This window comes from Syzygium oleosum, unplaced genomic scaffold (genome assembly GCF_021117445.2).
Source record: "Syzygium oleosum isolate NSW1041296 unplaced genomic scaffold, Sole_v2.1 Sole_v2.22, whole genome shotgun sequence".
Classification (NCBI taxonomy): Eukaryota; Viridiplantae; Streptophyta; class Magnoliopsida; order Myrtales; family Myrtaceae; genus Syzygium; species Syzygium oleosum.
The window spans coordinates 3,139,220-3,155,296 of NW_026607506.1; the positions used below are offsets into that span (position 1 = coordinate 3,139,220).

Consider the following 16,077-nt stretch of genomic DNA (forward strand, 5'->3'; position numbering starts at 1 on the left):
TATAGTACATATCGTCTCATCTCAACCCGCTTACTATAGCGTTTGAGGTGATTGCTAGTATAAGTGAGCCAATCATTGCCTGGTGACATACCTTTCAACAATATATGTGTGTTTGTGCTAGTTTCATAACATTGTACTAATTGATAAAACATCAATTCATTAACAAACAAGTACAATACATATACATACATAATCCAGTGATCCTCAACAATATTACATATTACAATCACATTCTACATAATCCTAAAGACATCCTGTGGGTCAAGAACACGTCTCTAGGAACAGCCTTCGTAAATGGATCAGCAACCATCCTGTTGGTTGAAATATATTGCACGACTACTTCCTTATGCGCTATTATATCTATGATGAAGTTATTCTTTATGTCAATGTGCTTCGTCCTACCATGGTATTTGGGATCTTTCACATAGGCATTGGCTGCTTGACTATCGCAATATAGTGTCACTGGTCTTGGGACATTAGTGACAATGGCTAAATTTTCCAAAAAAACGTTTTAGCCATACTGCTTCTTGCACTGCAGCAGAACATGCAATAAATTCTGCCTCCATCGTAGATAAAGCTATGCATGTTTGTTTCTTGCTATTCCAAGAAATTGCCCCATCATTAAGCAAGAACGCATATCCAGATGTCGATTTACGCTCATCTAGGTCTCCTCCCCAATCAGCATCATAGTATCCTAATAAGCGTAGATCACTCCCTTAATAGCAAAGTCGATAGTCCATAGTGCCTTTCAAGTATCTCAGGATCCTCTTAACTGCTTTCTAGTGTGCTTGACCAGGATTTGATTGATATCAGCTCACTAACCCCACGGCATGACATATGTCGGGTCGAGTATACATCATAGCATACATCAAACTTCCGACAGCACTAGCATAAGGAACAGTTACCATTTCTTTCTTTTCGTCTGGAGTCTTAGGACATATTTTAGTACTCAGACCTTCACCTTGCATGACAGGGATATTAATGGGATTACAGTGCTGCATATTGAAGCATTAAAGAATCTTCAATATATAAGACTCTTGTGACATAGCAAGGAGTTTCTTTAATCAATCTCTTTCAATCTTAACTCCCAATATATATGCAGCTTCTCCTATGTCCTTCATTTCAAAATTAGAAGACAACCATTCTTTTATGGTTATAACCAAACCCTTGTCATTTCCAGCCAACAGAATATCATCCACATAAAGAGATAAAATCATGAATTTATCCTCGGACCGTTTGATATACACACAGTGATCCTCTTCGATCATCATAAACCCAAAAGAAGTTATGGCTAGATGAAAACAAAAATACCACTGTCTAGACGATTGCTTAAGGCCATAAATTGAGCGATGAAGTTTGCAAACTTTAAGCTCTTGATCTTCAGCAATGAAACCTATCGGTTGCTTCATATAAATTTCTTTATCTAGTTCTCCATTGAGAAATGCTGTCTTTACATCCATTTGGTGTAATTCTAAGTCCAAATGTGCAACAATGGCTAGGATAAGGCGTATGGAGGCAAACCTTACAACTGGTGAAAAAGTTTCCTCATAATCTATACCCTCTTGTTGAGTATAGCCTTTCGCCACAAGGCGAGCCTTATATTTTTCAATGGATCCATCTGCCCTTCGCTTAATCTTGAAAACCCATTTGTTTCCAATAACCTTGTGATCAGGTGGTAGATTAACCAAGTCCCAGACGTGGTTTGTCCTCATAGACTCAATTTCGTCTTCCAAAGCTTTTCTCCATTCTTCCTTGTCAGGAGATGAGAGAGCCTCTTGAACTGTTTTAGGCTCCGCATCGTCTTGTGGAGCAATCATAAATGCTTCCCCTTCAATCTCAAATCGACGACGAGGAATACTTTTACGATTACTTTTACGCAACTGAACTTCTTGAGAATTCAGTTCGCCAGGCGACGCTACACTCCCACTAGGTCTTATATGTTGAGGTAAATCTGTATTTCCCTCAATAACATTAGTGGGTGTGTTATCGGGATCTTCCATCTCATGTAATTGGAAGTCCTTATCGATCTCACCTTTACTAGGAAAATCGTTCTTCAAGAACGTGACATCTCGTGACTCCATTTCAGTCACACTTCCATCAGCTTGTTCACCTATGAACACATACCCTTTGGAGTGTTCAGAGTATCTAATAAAGATACACTTCTTCCCTCTAGGGCCTAATTTGTCATATTTATGGAAAGAATCATGAACATATACTGCACACCCCCAAGGTCGTAGATTACTTAAATTTGATTTTCTACCAATCCACAATTCATAAGGGGTGGAAGCAACTGACTTAGAGGGCACACGATTAAGTATATAGGCAGCAGTCAATAACGCATCTCCCCAATATGAGACAAGTAGATTTGCCTGCACCATCATGAACCTAACCATTTCCAATAGGGTTCTATTCCTTCTTTCTGCAACTCCATTTTGTTGCGGAGTACTAGGAATAGTCAATTGTCTTACAATTCCCTTTTCATCACAAAGAGCCTTGAATTACTCAGATAGATACTCACGTCCGCGATCGATTTTCAATACTTTTATTGTTTTGTTCAACTGATTCTCTACCAAAGCTATAAACCGCCTAAAGCAATCCAATGCTTCGGACTTATGGCAGATCAGAAAAACATAACCGAAACGCGTGAAGTCATCTATAAAAGTGATGAAATACGAGACTCCATGCCTCGCCCTCACATTTAAAGGACCACAAATGTCAGAATGTATAAGTTGCAATGGAAGTTCAACTCTGGTTCATTTACCAAACGGTTTTCTAGTTGTTTTTCTGCTAAACAATGTTCACATACGGATAGTTCAACATTAGCGAGTGACCCCAAAAGGCCTTCTCTTGCTAATCGTTTCATTCTTTGTAACCTAATGTGACCCAGTCTAGCATGCTAAGTACTTGCATCAATCTCCACATTACTAAAAGATGCAATTAAAGAAAAACAAACATCAACATTAACTTTGTACACATCTAGTCAATGTCTAACACCATAAAATCATTCAATACATAACCAGAACCGTAATAAACTGTTCCAAACAAAATGTCAACACAATCACCATGAAATTAAATACATAACCTAAGCCAAGAAGAACAACTACAGAGACCAAGTTTCGCCGAATATCTGGAGCATAGAGGACATCATGTAGGAATAGGTTTCGACCACCACGAAAGGTTAATTTACATGTGCCGATACCCTTCACTTCAACTCTTGAATTATTTCCAACATATATCCATCTTCTTCCAAGCTGTATTCGACGATACTCCACAAATGCTCCTCGATCTCTAACTACGTGGTCTGTTGCTCCTGAGTCTACAGTCCACATTGGATGAGATTTAGCAAGCATTACAGTGCTAGAAACAAAAGCATTACTCAAAGTAATGGAGTAATGTAGTACCTTTTTCGGCTCAATGCATTCATAAGCGAAGTGGCCCAGTTTGCCACAATTGTAGCATATCATCTTGACATTGTCCTTCTTCCCTCCGTGCTTCTTGCGTCGGAAGATCTTGGCTCTCTTGGATGCCTGATCAGTCTCTTTTCCTTTGTTGTTGAATTTATGGTTCCTCTTGCGCTTAAAGCCCGAAGCTTTGCCTGAACCTGATTCAGCAACATAAGCATATGTAGAGGATTTTGCAGCCTCTAGGCGCTTATCTTCTAATTCCAAATGACGCGCAATATCGTCAAAAGTGACGATATTCTCATTGTGCGTCATATTGATTTTCATATGTTCCCAGCTGTCAGAAAGAGACCTTATAATAGCCTGAACTTGCTGTTCGTCAGTTAAGATATGACCTGCCGACTTCATCTCACGTATCATGTTTGACATCTCCCGAAGATGCTGCCTCATCGATAGATTTGAGCGCTTTCAGTATGTGTCAAATTTGATGGTGAGCCTCCTCAACTTAGTGGCAGACGTACCCCCAAACTTATCTTTCAAGGCAACCCATATTGCTTGAGCTTTGTCATAACTTTCAAACTCACACATGAGATCATCTTGCATACAACTCAGCAACGTGATGCGAGCAATGCTATTTTTCTTTTTCCAAACTTGAAAAGCTTCTTGATCTCTTTTGTGTTGAGCAGAAGTTTCATGCTCAGGTTCATCCATGGTGTGGTTAAGGGTTTCCAGAACCTCTTGTTCCTCAAGGATATATTGAACTTTTCGGTGCCAAATATCATAATTGTCACCGTTCAGCTTCTCACCCTTATTGAGGTCAGCCATAATGGTCTTGGATGCCGAAGCCATAATCACTATCTATCACATAGTGACATAATAAACGCAGAATCAATACTAGCACATTTTCCACATAAACACACATATTTTAATTTGCAGCAAAGACAAACTAAATTAATGATAATTCAACAAAAGACACCAAAACGAAAGTTCACGATGTTCCCAATCAGTTTCGGCGTACAATTGTTCTACTATCATTAACTTATTTAATTTGTGCAAATTTTAAGTTCTAGGTGAGAATTTCTTCTAATTCTACCAACCTACGAACTCCCACTAGAAAAGATAATTCACAAAAAAATATTTAAAACAATGATCACATCCTTTCTAGCAATCATATAGCATGGCATGATGTAAATCAACAAATAGAACATTCATGCAACAAATATAATCAACAGCGGAATTCATGATGTAATGAAAATATAAGCATCTCCAGCCATTATTTTAGTATGCTCCAAAATTAGGAAATTGCAAGCACGTCAAACCATATAAACATGCCATCAATGAATCATGCTCTACATAATCTTTATGTGGTCATTCACATGTAAGTCAGCTTCTATATTTCCAAAACCATAGGGAAATACAAGTAAAATGCAATAATACCCAAAAAATACACGTATTTAGGGTTCCGTATGAATTTTCATACCTTTAAAAGCTTGAAACATATAAAATAACTATACCACAATATAGAGGATTTCAACACGAACACAACGGTATCAACCACAACCCGATCGAAGCTCCCACGCGCCCATACGCACCGCCTAAGTGCACGGCGCGTGTGGCGCACGTGCCTGCCCTATACGGGCTTCCGAGCCGGTCCGACCAGTCTAACCGGTTCGACCGTTGACCAGTCCTACCGATTGACCGCTGACCAGTCACGGGTCGGGTCGGGTCGGGTCGGGTCGTGGTTGGGTCACCGTCCGGGTCGGGTCGGTCGCCGGTTGGGTCAGGTCACCGGTCGCTGGAGGTCGATCGGCCGGCCATATGACGTCAGCGTGTCGTCACCGACAATTTTGCAAACGTCATCGATGACGTCAGCACGCGCCGGTTGACGACGCGCGCGTGGCCTTCACGCGCTGGCAGTGCCAGCGCTTTGGGCACGTGGCTCCCACGCGTCGCGGTGTCTTCCAACAGCACTCGACCCACTGTTCTACTCGTCTCGACGAGTTCTTCAATTATATATAATAAAAAATAATTTTCACCGTAAAGAATTTTGCGAAAATCATCCGAACAAAACGGTCGCCCGTAACGTTCAAACCCGTTCTTCATTTCAATTCATGTTTGTCGATTCATCTTGCAATTCCCGAGCAATGAACATGCAGACAGTATGAAGTTCATTATCATGATCTCCATATCAAACAGCAAGTGGAAAAAATAAACAGGAAAACAAGGCAGAGATCATAACCGATGCTTTGATACCAATGTTGGAAACAAGTGTCGGGAGAATCGACTAACGTGTTCGATGCACTACAAACAAAATTTCCAGGATCATACGTTGAATCACCAGCAAATGATAAACGAATCTACTACACGTTGGTCCGAATACAATCACAAGGAAAGTATTCTCGTTCCACAACATTAATGCCGATTGTCTTCTCAAAGTAGATACGGAATCCTAATGCGTCGAGAGAGAGAGAGAGTTCTAAATATCTTTTGGTCTTGCCGATTGTCTTTTCAAAGTAGATACGGAATCCTAATGCATCGAGAGAGAGAGAGTTCTTAATATCTGGTTCATCATCAGAGGAAGTTATCTTAACTTCCCTTAAGAAACTCTTCTCGCACCTCTTCAAAAGGTGTCTCTCAGACACATTTCTTATTAGAGCAAATAGTGTCCTTTGGACACACATATCATGGGCGGACCGACGAAATATAACAATCACTAACTAACAATCATTTTAATTAACAAAGTTCAGTCTTCACAGAAGAATGTATATGCTGTGAATTCACATTCTTTCCCTTGTATTAAACAAAATTACTACTTTACGCATTTACATGCATAGTTTTTTTTTTTGTAACCGAGGTGTCCGGGCCAGCTTGCGCGCACCTCGACTATTCCTTGGGGGAGACTAGCACAGCAACCCACCGCCATAGCCCCCACTTAAATCACAAGTGCTCAGCTGGGGAATCGAACCTGGGACCAGTGCGCCTAACCACACAGTCCCAAATACACCCTAACCAACTGAGTTACCCATGGGTGGGTACATAGTTTCATCATTCTCCTATCATTAATCATCAAAGTCATTCAACATCCTCTTGAAATAATCATGTTTTCATTCATGAAATATAGTCATGATCTATAGAATGACTCATATCGTCTTCTAATGGCATCATGAACATAATGGGCATTTTATGTACTATTAATAACAATTTCATAAAAGCACAAGTAGGCATCAACAAAGCATCAGTCTCATCTTAAATTAACATTGCATCACTCATGATACAAAATTATCTAAAATCACCCATACATATAGTCATGCCCTCTACTAGTTCTCATGTAATCCCTAATTTCTTTTAACAACATGGATCTATAATAATATTTTAAGTTAAAATCAAACGAGCATCAGGAGTACTAAGTGGATCGACCCCATTTAGTCCCTAAAGACTCACTTAACTTGAATGGAAAGTTCTGAGGGAACATAGAGGTTGATCCACCTTAAAATCAAGTGATACGACCTTTAATTAACACTAGTTAAGACATCAAACACCTAATCTAACAATTTTGAGGTGACCGAAACTTGGAGGGAGATATAATCTTACTTCAAAGATGGCTTGATTAACAAAGATGGAAACTCTTAGCTACCTTCACTTGTGCTAGTGTTATGAATATATCCAAATGGAAGCTTTTACCGTTTGGACTTTTTGGATACATGAAATTTGAGTGTGAAATGGGGTATAACAAATGAAGATGATGGTTGGAGAGAGGATCGAGGTGGAGCTCAAGGCCACAACTAGGAAATGAGAAAGAAGTCTGACATTTTAGATATTTAAGGCATTAATTAACCAAGATTAAAGTTATGCCATGCATGATATCATCTCATGATTAAAACATATGGTTAAATTTGAAGAGACGTGGCAAGATAAACTAGTGATAAGTGGGTAACTTGAGTTAGGCAAAGCTTGTGGTACAATAGTGCTAAGAGTAGCTAATAAGTTGTAGTTATGAAAGAGAGGGAGAGAAAGTAGGTGATTGAAACATGTGATAAATATCAATGATCATGTGGAACAATATGGGCCTCATGTATATATTAATTAAAGTTTGTGTGTCCTAGAGGCACTTTGGGCATTTTCAACGTGTAACAATCCATGCACCTATGACACTATCGTAATATTCCATCAATCTAGTGGCACTTTTATAGTTATAATGAAATGCTCCTGAATTTTATGCAATAAAATGTTCGATAGATCTAATATCATAATTATGACGTGCTAAGCATACCCTATGCATTGTAACATATATGTCATGTTACAAATTGTCACGATAGTACATTATGTTGCAAAAAAATTTAACCATTGTGACAAATAAATTTGCTAAGAGAAACTATCCATGCTGTCGCAATACGATGGAAATTGTCCAAATATGTTTGAAATTCCTCGTACGAAATCATATACATTGTAACAAAGTCAACCTTTCTCTGTCGCAAATATGCCGTGACAAAATCGATTTTTTATCACAAGAAGATTTTTTTATGGTGAGATTTTTTTTTCCAGCAACAACAAAATTTGTTCTTCAAACAAAATATTCCGTACCAACAACAATGTCCCGATGAAAGTATTTTCACCAGCAAAGCATATATGTAAAGTCATTTTGCTAAAATTATGTATCTTCTGACAAAATTTATCCGTCTCAATAAAAATGAATTTCATCTAAACTATTATTTTGGGGGAAAAATGATATGCCAATTCCAGGGGTGTCAAAAGAACCCGCCCAAACACGATCCGACCCGACCCGACCCGACCCGACCCGACCCGACCCGACCCGAAATTTTTTTGTATTGGATCGGGTTGGACCTCAATTTGTTTGGGTAACAGAAAAAACAATTGGGCTCGGGCACCCGAGCCCAACCAAAACAACTAACAAGGAAACACTATCTTTTTCTTGTTCACACCCGAGCCCAACCGAAACAACAAGCTCAGATTCATTCTTGCGGATGTTCACCGAAACCTTATCTTGACGAAAACTCGCCGTCCCTTCCCTCCTCCTGCTCGCCTTCTCCTTCGTCCTCCCGCAACAACCTCACGCGCTGTCGTCATTCAATCTGAGTTACATCCAGGTAAAATCCTCCGTTCACCTTGTATTGCAGAAATTTCGGAATCGTTTCTCGGTTTCCTTCCTTCCTTCGTGATTTTAATGGTTGATTCTTGCTCCTCGGTCGATGAAGAAAGTAGGAAGCTGCAGAGTGTTCAACTACAAATATGGAGCCGAACTCGACATCAGTTTCTCTTGATGATTGACGAAGTTGGAAATTGGTACTTGCTAAACCAATTTTTTTTATTCTTATTGCAAATTTACTTGTGTCTTGAACAGAGTTTGTTTAGTCCTCACGCTGATTTCTGTCCAACTTCCATCTCATTGGCTTTGGCAATTTGTAATCAGGAGGCCCCTTCATTACCCACATTTCTATTTCCAATTGATATTTGTACGTTAACAAGCAATCAATAATGATTTGAACATTCACCGCTTCCTTTTCTGCTAATTTTACAGAATAGAATCCACATGAAGCAAAACAAGATTCCGCGAGAGTTTTCCTGTCATCGATTGGAACTAGTCAAGCTTTGTAAAAGCTCCTGTCTTCTTTGTGCTTCTTCAGGGCTTGCTGTGCTGGTGCACAGTTTGTTCTTCTTACAATGAAATTTAATTAAGAGGAATTGGGTTTTGCTGGAAGCTGATTTGTATGTTTGTCACGCGTTCCAAGCTGTGGGAAACCTAAGAAACTGAAATCAACAAGAGGAGAACCCTCTGTTCACTTTTGTCACCAGTGTAAGCATATGTTCTTTTTCTTCTGTGAGCAGGAAAGCATAGAGATTTCTGGGGAGAGAGACAGCAGAATTTTTTGCTGTATATTCATTTGTCAAACTCTTTCCTTTTTTCATATGTAAGGTACGGGACAAAATGAAGATTTTGAGCAAAACAAGGTGCTGATAAAGTTATTGAGAAAATGAATCGACCGCAAGAAATGATTAGTAAACCTCTAAACACAAACTCGACCCGATTGTCCGGCTATATCATGTTCGGGTCTTATTTCGGGTCGGGCCAAGCACATATTCACTGTTTCGGGTCGGGTCGGGTATCATGAAAACCCGACCCGACCCGACCCATTGACACCCCTAGCCAATTCAATTATAAACTTTTCAATTTTACCAATGTAGTCCTAAATCTTCACGCAAAATTTCAATGTAATCCTCCTAGCCAATTACCATTAGATATCGCTGAGGCGGTGATCCACAAGTTATCCACGTCAGCATGCCACGTAGGATGGCCATGTGATGACTAGACGCCACATCAGCGATTTTCGCGGCAATTTACTAGAAGCCGAAAGGATTACATTAGAATTTCACATAAAGATTTAGGACTACATTGGCAAAATTGAAAAGTTTATGACTGAATTGGCATCCGCATGATTGATTTAGGACTGAATTGGTAGTTATTTCTTATTGAGACTATATAATTTTGTCACCATAAATATGACATTGTGACATTTTGATTTGGTGACAATATTGTGGGTCACGATGCTCGAATTATGATATGGGACTCTGCGAACCATTATTTAAGTTAGTGGACACGGTTAAATATAGTAGGCGAGTCTCGGCAGCACCATTCTTTCCGAATTCAAGTTGACTTCGAAGGCGTAGGATAAGACAAAAACAGTACACTCGTCTTCCTCCTCTTGCCGTCGTCTTCCGTCACCAGGGACGGCTTGTGCTGATGCTCTAAAAGTTTGACTTCCTGTTCTTAGATTTGTACATCAGATGAACTTTGGAATTAGCATGAACACTGATGATGTAATCTATGTTGTTGAACCTACAGCTTGATTAAAAAACCAGATGAAAACGGAAAAGCTATATATGCTATCTATCTATGCAAGTTTAACCATGACTGCCTCGACATTTTCTTCCGATCTAAACCAAATCAGGTGTCTCGAGCATTTGAACATGGTTTGCTGGTCCAGAAATTCCTCTGGAATAAGCAGTTGCTCATCACCGATCAAAGTCAACCTCGGCCTTGCACATCAAGTCAAGCGACGCTTTTAATTTCTCACATTGTGTCAACCGGCACAATACTATCACTTAATTATGCACATCACCAACATGCTTAAGGTAAAACCGCATCGACATATCAAAAGTCTTTGATTTGATCCAGAGCTATACAGCATCACAGAGAGAGAGAGAGAGAGAGAGAGAGAGAGAGAGAGAGAGAGAGAGAGAGATTTGAAATGACTACCATTAACAGCAAATCATTAGAAAAAATAAACATTTTCCTCGCGTGGATCTCCTTGTGCAGCTATCAGTGGATCAATAATGTTTCTCCATCCACTATAATCTATGGTGGAGTCACTATCGGGCAATGAGAATCCATTGACGAAGAAAGTAGGTGTGCCAAATACTCCTCTTGATGCGCTATACTGCAACAGCAGAAGCAACATTCCCAATGAGTGAGCTGTACTGAGATATGCTTATAGCAAGTAATACCGCATCTATAATTCCAGCAAGGTTGTCTTGGTGAATCTACAGATTTTAACTGAATTGACTGTTGAATCGATATCCAGAATCCAAACTTACCTTGAAAGAAACCCTTGCTTTAAGATCAGTTTGCGTATTCTCGAACCCTGACACAACTGCAGATTTCAAGGAGTCCGCAACGACTTGTGTGGCAAAGTTTGCGATGTAACTCACCACAGCTGCCTTTGACATGTTTACAGTCTGGGCATTATAAAACTTCACCTGTACCAAACATATTAAGAACACTTAATCCCTTCGACAAATTCAAGTATTTCAAAACCATAGAGACTGAAAACAAAAAACATACAGAAACCGTTTCTTTTTTGCATGCAACAAACATTATGTGCTACTAAGGCTCTGTTTTAGAGGAGGAAAGTTTGGAAAGGAAAGAAAAGAAATTTCGTCTTTTTTTTTTCTCACAAAAAGTTCTAAAATTCTCTCCATTTTCCTCACTTCCCTACTTCCACAAACAAAGCCTAGGAGCAAACAATAGGTCAAGCACCAATGAAAATTCACTAAGATGTGAAAAGCAACCAAGAAGAGCTACCTATGCAGTGAAAGAAAACAACCAAGAAAGAGACAAATGTCAGAATGTGCACAATGTGAAGTTGACTACTGAAAAATCTACATGATCACCATAACATCAAAGCATAAGTTGTCACAATTTAACTAGAAGATTAACCCATGCCTTGTCTCGAACCATAATATTTCGAAATCACAACATTATCAATCTTATCATCACTCGAAAAAATTGACATTGTAGCTTTCATGTAATTTTTTTATTTTTTAACATTTGTAACACTCTCTATAAATCTCAATCTATCTAAGTACTTTCCCGTAATAAGGTTTAGACAGCTCCATACATGTATATCAAGATATTTGGAGACCCTTCTATCAACCAAATGAAAAATAACTCCAAAACTGCCGTCCTATATATAAATGCGTGTCAAATTTAAAATTGGGGGGTTGTTGAAATGAATAGTTTTGGGACCATGCATGTTACGTCACAATAAAACTAATAGGATAATTTTTTAAATGATATCCTATGTTCACTCCAAATATTTCGTGGACTCCAGGAGCACAAAAATAGGTAGTGTCTAATAGATTGTCTCCTTCGCAAGCAGTGAATTCATGACCATGTACGAAATTTTCTTAATGCAGTCATTGTTATTAAAACTATGAAGTTGTATATCAATAATGTGAACTTATTTCATTGAGGAGCTTAAACAGAAATTTTGACACATAAATTATGAGCATCAAAATTCCTGATTGTGCTGCAAGTTATGCTAACTTATGATTATGAATTTTTTTATTAAATTAAAAAGAATCATATAATATAGTTTGAAAAAAAAAGTATGGGAAATTTGATAAAAAGAAAAAAGTGAAAATAAGAAGGAGAAGAAACAATGGGCAAAGGTGAAAATTGACAGACAATTAGTGAAAATAAAAGTTAATACAATAAAAGGAAGAGGGGAGCAAGGAAGTAATATATGTCCTTCCAAAACTCTACTTTAGCATCATAGTGATAGTACAGAACAGAATAAAATAGAGGATTTTCTGCACCATCCTTCAGTATCTTTTCATAGATAGATAGAAATGAAAAGAAAAAAATCCACTCGCAACTTGAAAATAGAGAAAGACGAAATAAAAGGCGAAAGCAAACCAAACATGTCATAGTCTGTGATTAATGTATCTGATGTGCATTAACAGTTTTTTAATAAGGTGTGCAGTATTAGTTGAATAAAACAATATACTAAAATAATGAAAGTACACAAATAAGGAAAAAAAGAAAAGAAAGAAAGATGAGTGAGAGATGAGAGTATAAAAAAAGGACAGAACAATGAGAGTAGAGTATGTACCCCACTCTCCCTAAGGAGGGCTAATAAACCCTCCTTTCATCCTTTGAGAAACAAAGACAACATAGAGATTATACAGTTTTTCAGAAAGTTCATCAAACTCCGAATTTCCCTCAGAGATATTAATATCACAAAAACCTCATGAACTACTCTCGACTACACCACAAAAGTTCACCGTGTATCATAAACAAAAAAAGGACGGCGCAATAGGTCAAATATCGCTAACATCAATCCCCTGTACAATATCAATTCAGGAAAAAATCACTTATAACTCATGCATCCAGCTTTTTTTCATTGTAAGAAGAAATGCCAATGACACAAGAACAGGAGGTACCAACCTGCTCCTTGAAGAACAATTCCAGCAGCGGGAACGTTGCTGATGTATTTAGCAAATTCACAATGTTCAGCGCACGAGATGCGACATAAGCATTATCATGATAACTGCAAGTTCGAAAGGTTAAAATGCAAAGTTAGTAAATAGTAATAAATTAAATCATATTTCTGCTACAATATTGAGATCTCTAATCCCAAGAACAACCATGCAGAGCAATCAGACATGTTCTCTTGATCCATATGATGAAAGAAGATGATTTTGAAGATAAAAACTGCAATCTAGTGTAGAGAATACTGGACCTAGAAGAGCAGACCCATGCATACAGCAATTCGACCACACAAGCTATCGAAACAATTACATATATTGCCATCACAATGTAGATTGGATGTCTCTGGACATGTGAAATATCAATTCGAGATCATTTTATCTGACATTTGGCAAATCTGTCCGATGGCATATGGTAGTGCAGACACACAAAAAACACCGGATGAGAAATCCAACCTCAAGGACCAGATAAGCTTTGATACTATAAACCTATACATCCATTGGAAAGTTGGAATGAAAAGAAGCAATTGATAATGCCTAGTTGGTCCATAACTCAATGGCCCAATCTTTTGACTAAAGATAGAACCAACTGGGTATTTTAACTATATTGCAATTTGGCTCAACAAACCGAATCACAACCACGATTTAGCCCACCCCAAGTTGCGACCATGGTTTGACTAAGCAAACCAAGCCCCAACTGCAAAATAGCTGCAATATCAGATTTGTATATGGAAATTGCAGCATTTACTGAGACTTGCTCACTGAATCACTGCTCTGATCAGGCATAAACCAAATTACGGAGGCAATTCGGCCTAAATCTAGGTCAGCCCTTTTGATTGCTCGGGCGCCCAGATGGCAAAGATTCACCGACAATTGGAACAATCAATCCGATTCAGACATCCATGTCTCCCCAAAGCTAAGAAAAACGATACCCTGCATCATCTAGCTAGCTATATCCATCACCCCAAAGTCCTCCGAACCAGATACGATAAAACAACAATCTCTCAAGTTTCTTACCCTATCACATCCTAATCTGTCCAATTCCATATCCAGGTGATGGAAATCCAATCGAGCTCGACCTCAGCAAAACATATCAGCCGAACATATCGTTTCCCGCGCTGTGTGCTAAAGACCATGACCTCGACACGGCCAAACATCGCCGGACAAAAACCTCGTCCTGCCCCCTTCTCTCATCGGTAACGAAAACGCGAAATCAACTACAGCGAGGGAGATTCGAGCCACTCACGGCAGAGGGAGCAGGTGGACGACGAGCCAAACGCGAGGTCCGTAGTAGTCGACGGCCTCCTTCAGGAATGGCCACGCGTCCCGGCTGTCCGGGCAGACCGGGTCCAGGAAGGCTTCGATGACGATGGTGCCCGCGTCGACGCGGTGCTCCGCGTACAAGAACCCGTCGTACCTCGCCGGCGGCAAGGACTGGGCGCTCCCGGTAGGGACGCGGTGGACGGCGAAGAAGGAGAGGGCCCAGAGCAGCGCCGGAAGCAGCGAGCTCGACGTCGTCATGGCCGCCGTCGCTTGACCCGAACTGGATCCGACGGTTCAAAATGGATAGCGAGGAAAGAGAGGCAACATGCGTTTTCATAAAGTGTGTTTTAGACGATTTGGTTTGACCGCAGGCGGGAATATTAGGTTGGAAGAGAGAGATTTTAAAATCATAGAAAAAAGAGAACGAGGAAAAAAAAAGATTAAAAGAAAATAAAAAAGGATTACTAAAATAATAAAATCATTTTCATGGGTATTTCTAATTCCTTCAAAAACACAAAGAAAAGGCTAATAGAGCATTGCTCACTATGGATCGGCCGATTGATTCCTTGATCTTATTATGTGCGCGATAATCACACTAGTAACGCAGCCGCAGGAAATAAAGTGAGATCCGATGCTTTGATACCGGACTTGGACATGCTAACTAAACTGCTGACTAGTCGTAGATTCAAATCCTACTTGAAGAGATTTGATTCATTTCGAATTAAAATCATTTCGAATTTAAAATTTAAGAATGAAAGAGTTCGCTTTGACCATTAAGAGTAGGTAACACGTTTATTCCCTGTGTCTTTGTTCCCATTGCATTTTATCTCATTATATCACATTCTGTCATTTGATATTTGAGAATCACAGCCAATATCACGGTGTTGGTATGGGGTAACCCTTTGTTCCATGGTCTTGGGGTGGGGCTATTTACAACTAGCCAATTAAGAATTCTCAGATGTATTGGTACTAGCAAGTGCATTAAAAATGCAATTATCAATTCTCCTGAGAGGCCGCAATTACCGTGAGCAAACATATTATAATGAGGAATGCATTTTTGCTATGTTACTAATATTTTCACTTGCTCTTCGTGCTTCACATTGGTATACATAATTATAGTCTTGAAGAAATTGTGTAATTTTTATTAAATAGCCGTTTCCATCTCTTGCATGCATTAGAGGTGTGCAATCAGACCGGATTTACTTGAGAATCGGACCGAACCGCCTGAAAAATAGGTTTGAGAACCGGTCCAAAAACCGGTTTCATTTTTTGAGAGCAGGTCCGGTTCTTTGTTCCAAGTAAAAACCCACATGGAAACTGGATCGACCGGACCAATTTTGGAATCGATTTTAGCTAGTGTTAAAAAAAAAACCAGAACTCAGTCGCCTCTCTCTCTCTCTTCGCGCGATCCCTACCTCCTCTATTTCTCAGTCGCCTCTCCCTATATGCAGCAAGCCAGCACCCAACAACCCTAACTCCTCCGCAAGAACCCTTGCCAGTCGCCACCATTGTCGCCAATCAGTTCACCTCTTGTTGTCGCCACCATCGGCGCTGTGGGAACATAACCCAACTTCTTGTCGCCTCTCATCTCGTTGTCGCCAGACTCGCCACCATCACCTCTTGTTGT

At 39.5% G+C, this 16,077-nt stretch overlaps 1 protein-coding gene across 1 annotated transcript; it reads right to left on the reverse strand.

Annotated features, from left to right (window-relative positions):
* Nucleotides 1–10,455: 10,455 nt before the first annotated feature.
* On the reverse strand, nucleotides 10,456–14,773 carry LOC115670074 (uncharacterized). The gene is made up of 4 exons (XM_030591271.2): nucleotides 14,434–14,773; nucleotides 13,147–13,249; nucleotides 11,013–11,174; nucleotides 10,456–10,855 (listed from the first exon to the last, which is right to left on the reverse strand). Exons 1-4 carry the CDS (start codon nucleotides 14,706–14,708, stop codon nucleotides 10,691–10,693), a joined length of 705 nt encoding a protein of 234 aa, XP_030447131.1. The 5' UTR covers nucleotides 14,709–14,773; the 3' UTR covers nucleotides 10,456–10,690.
* Between the last annotated feature and the right edge of the window lie 1,304 nt (nucleotides 14,774–16,077).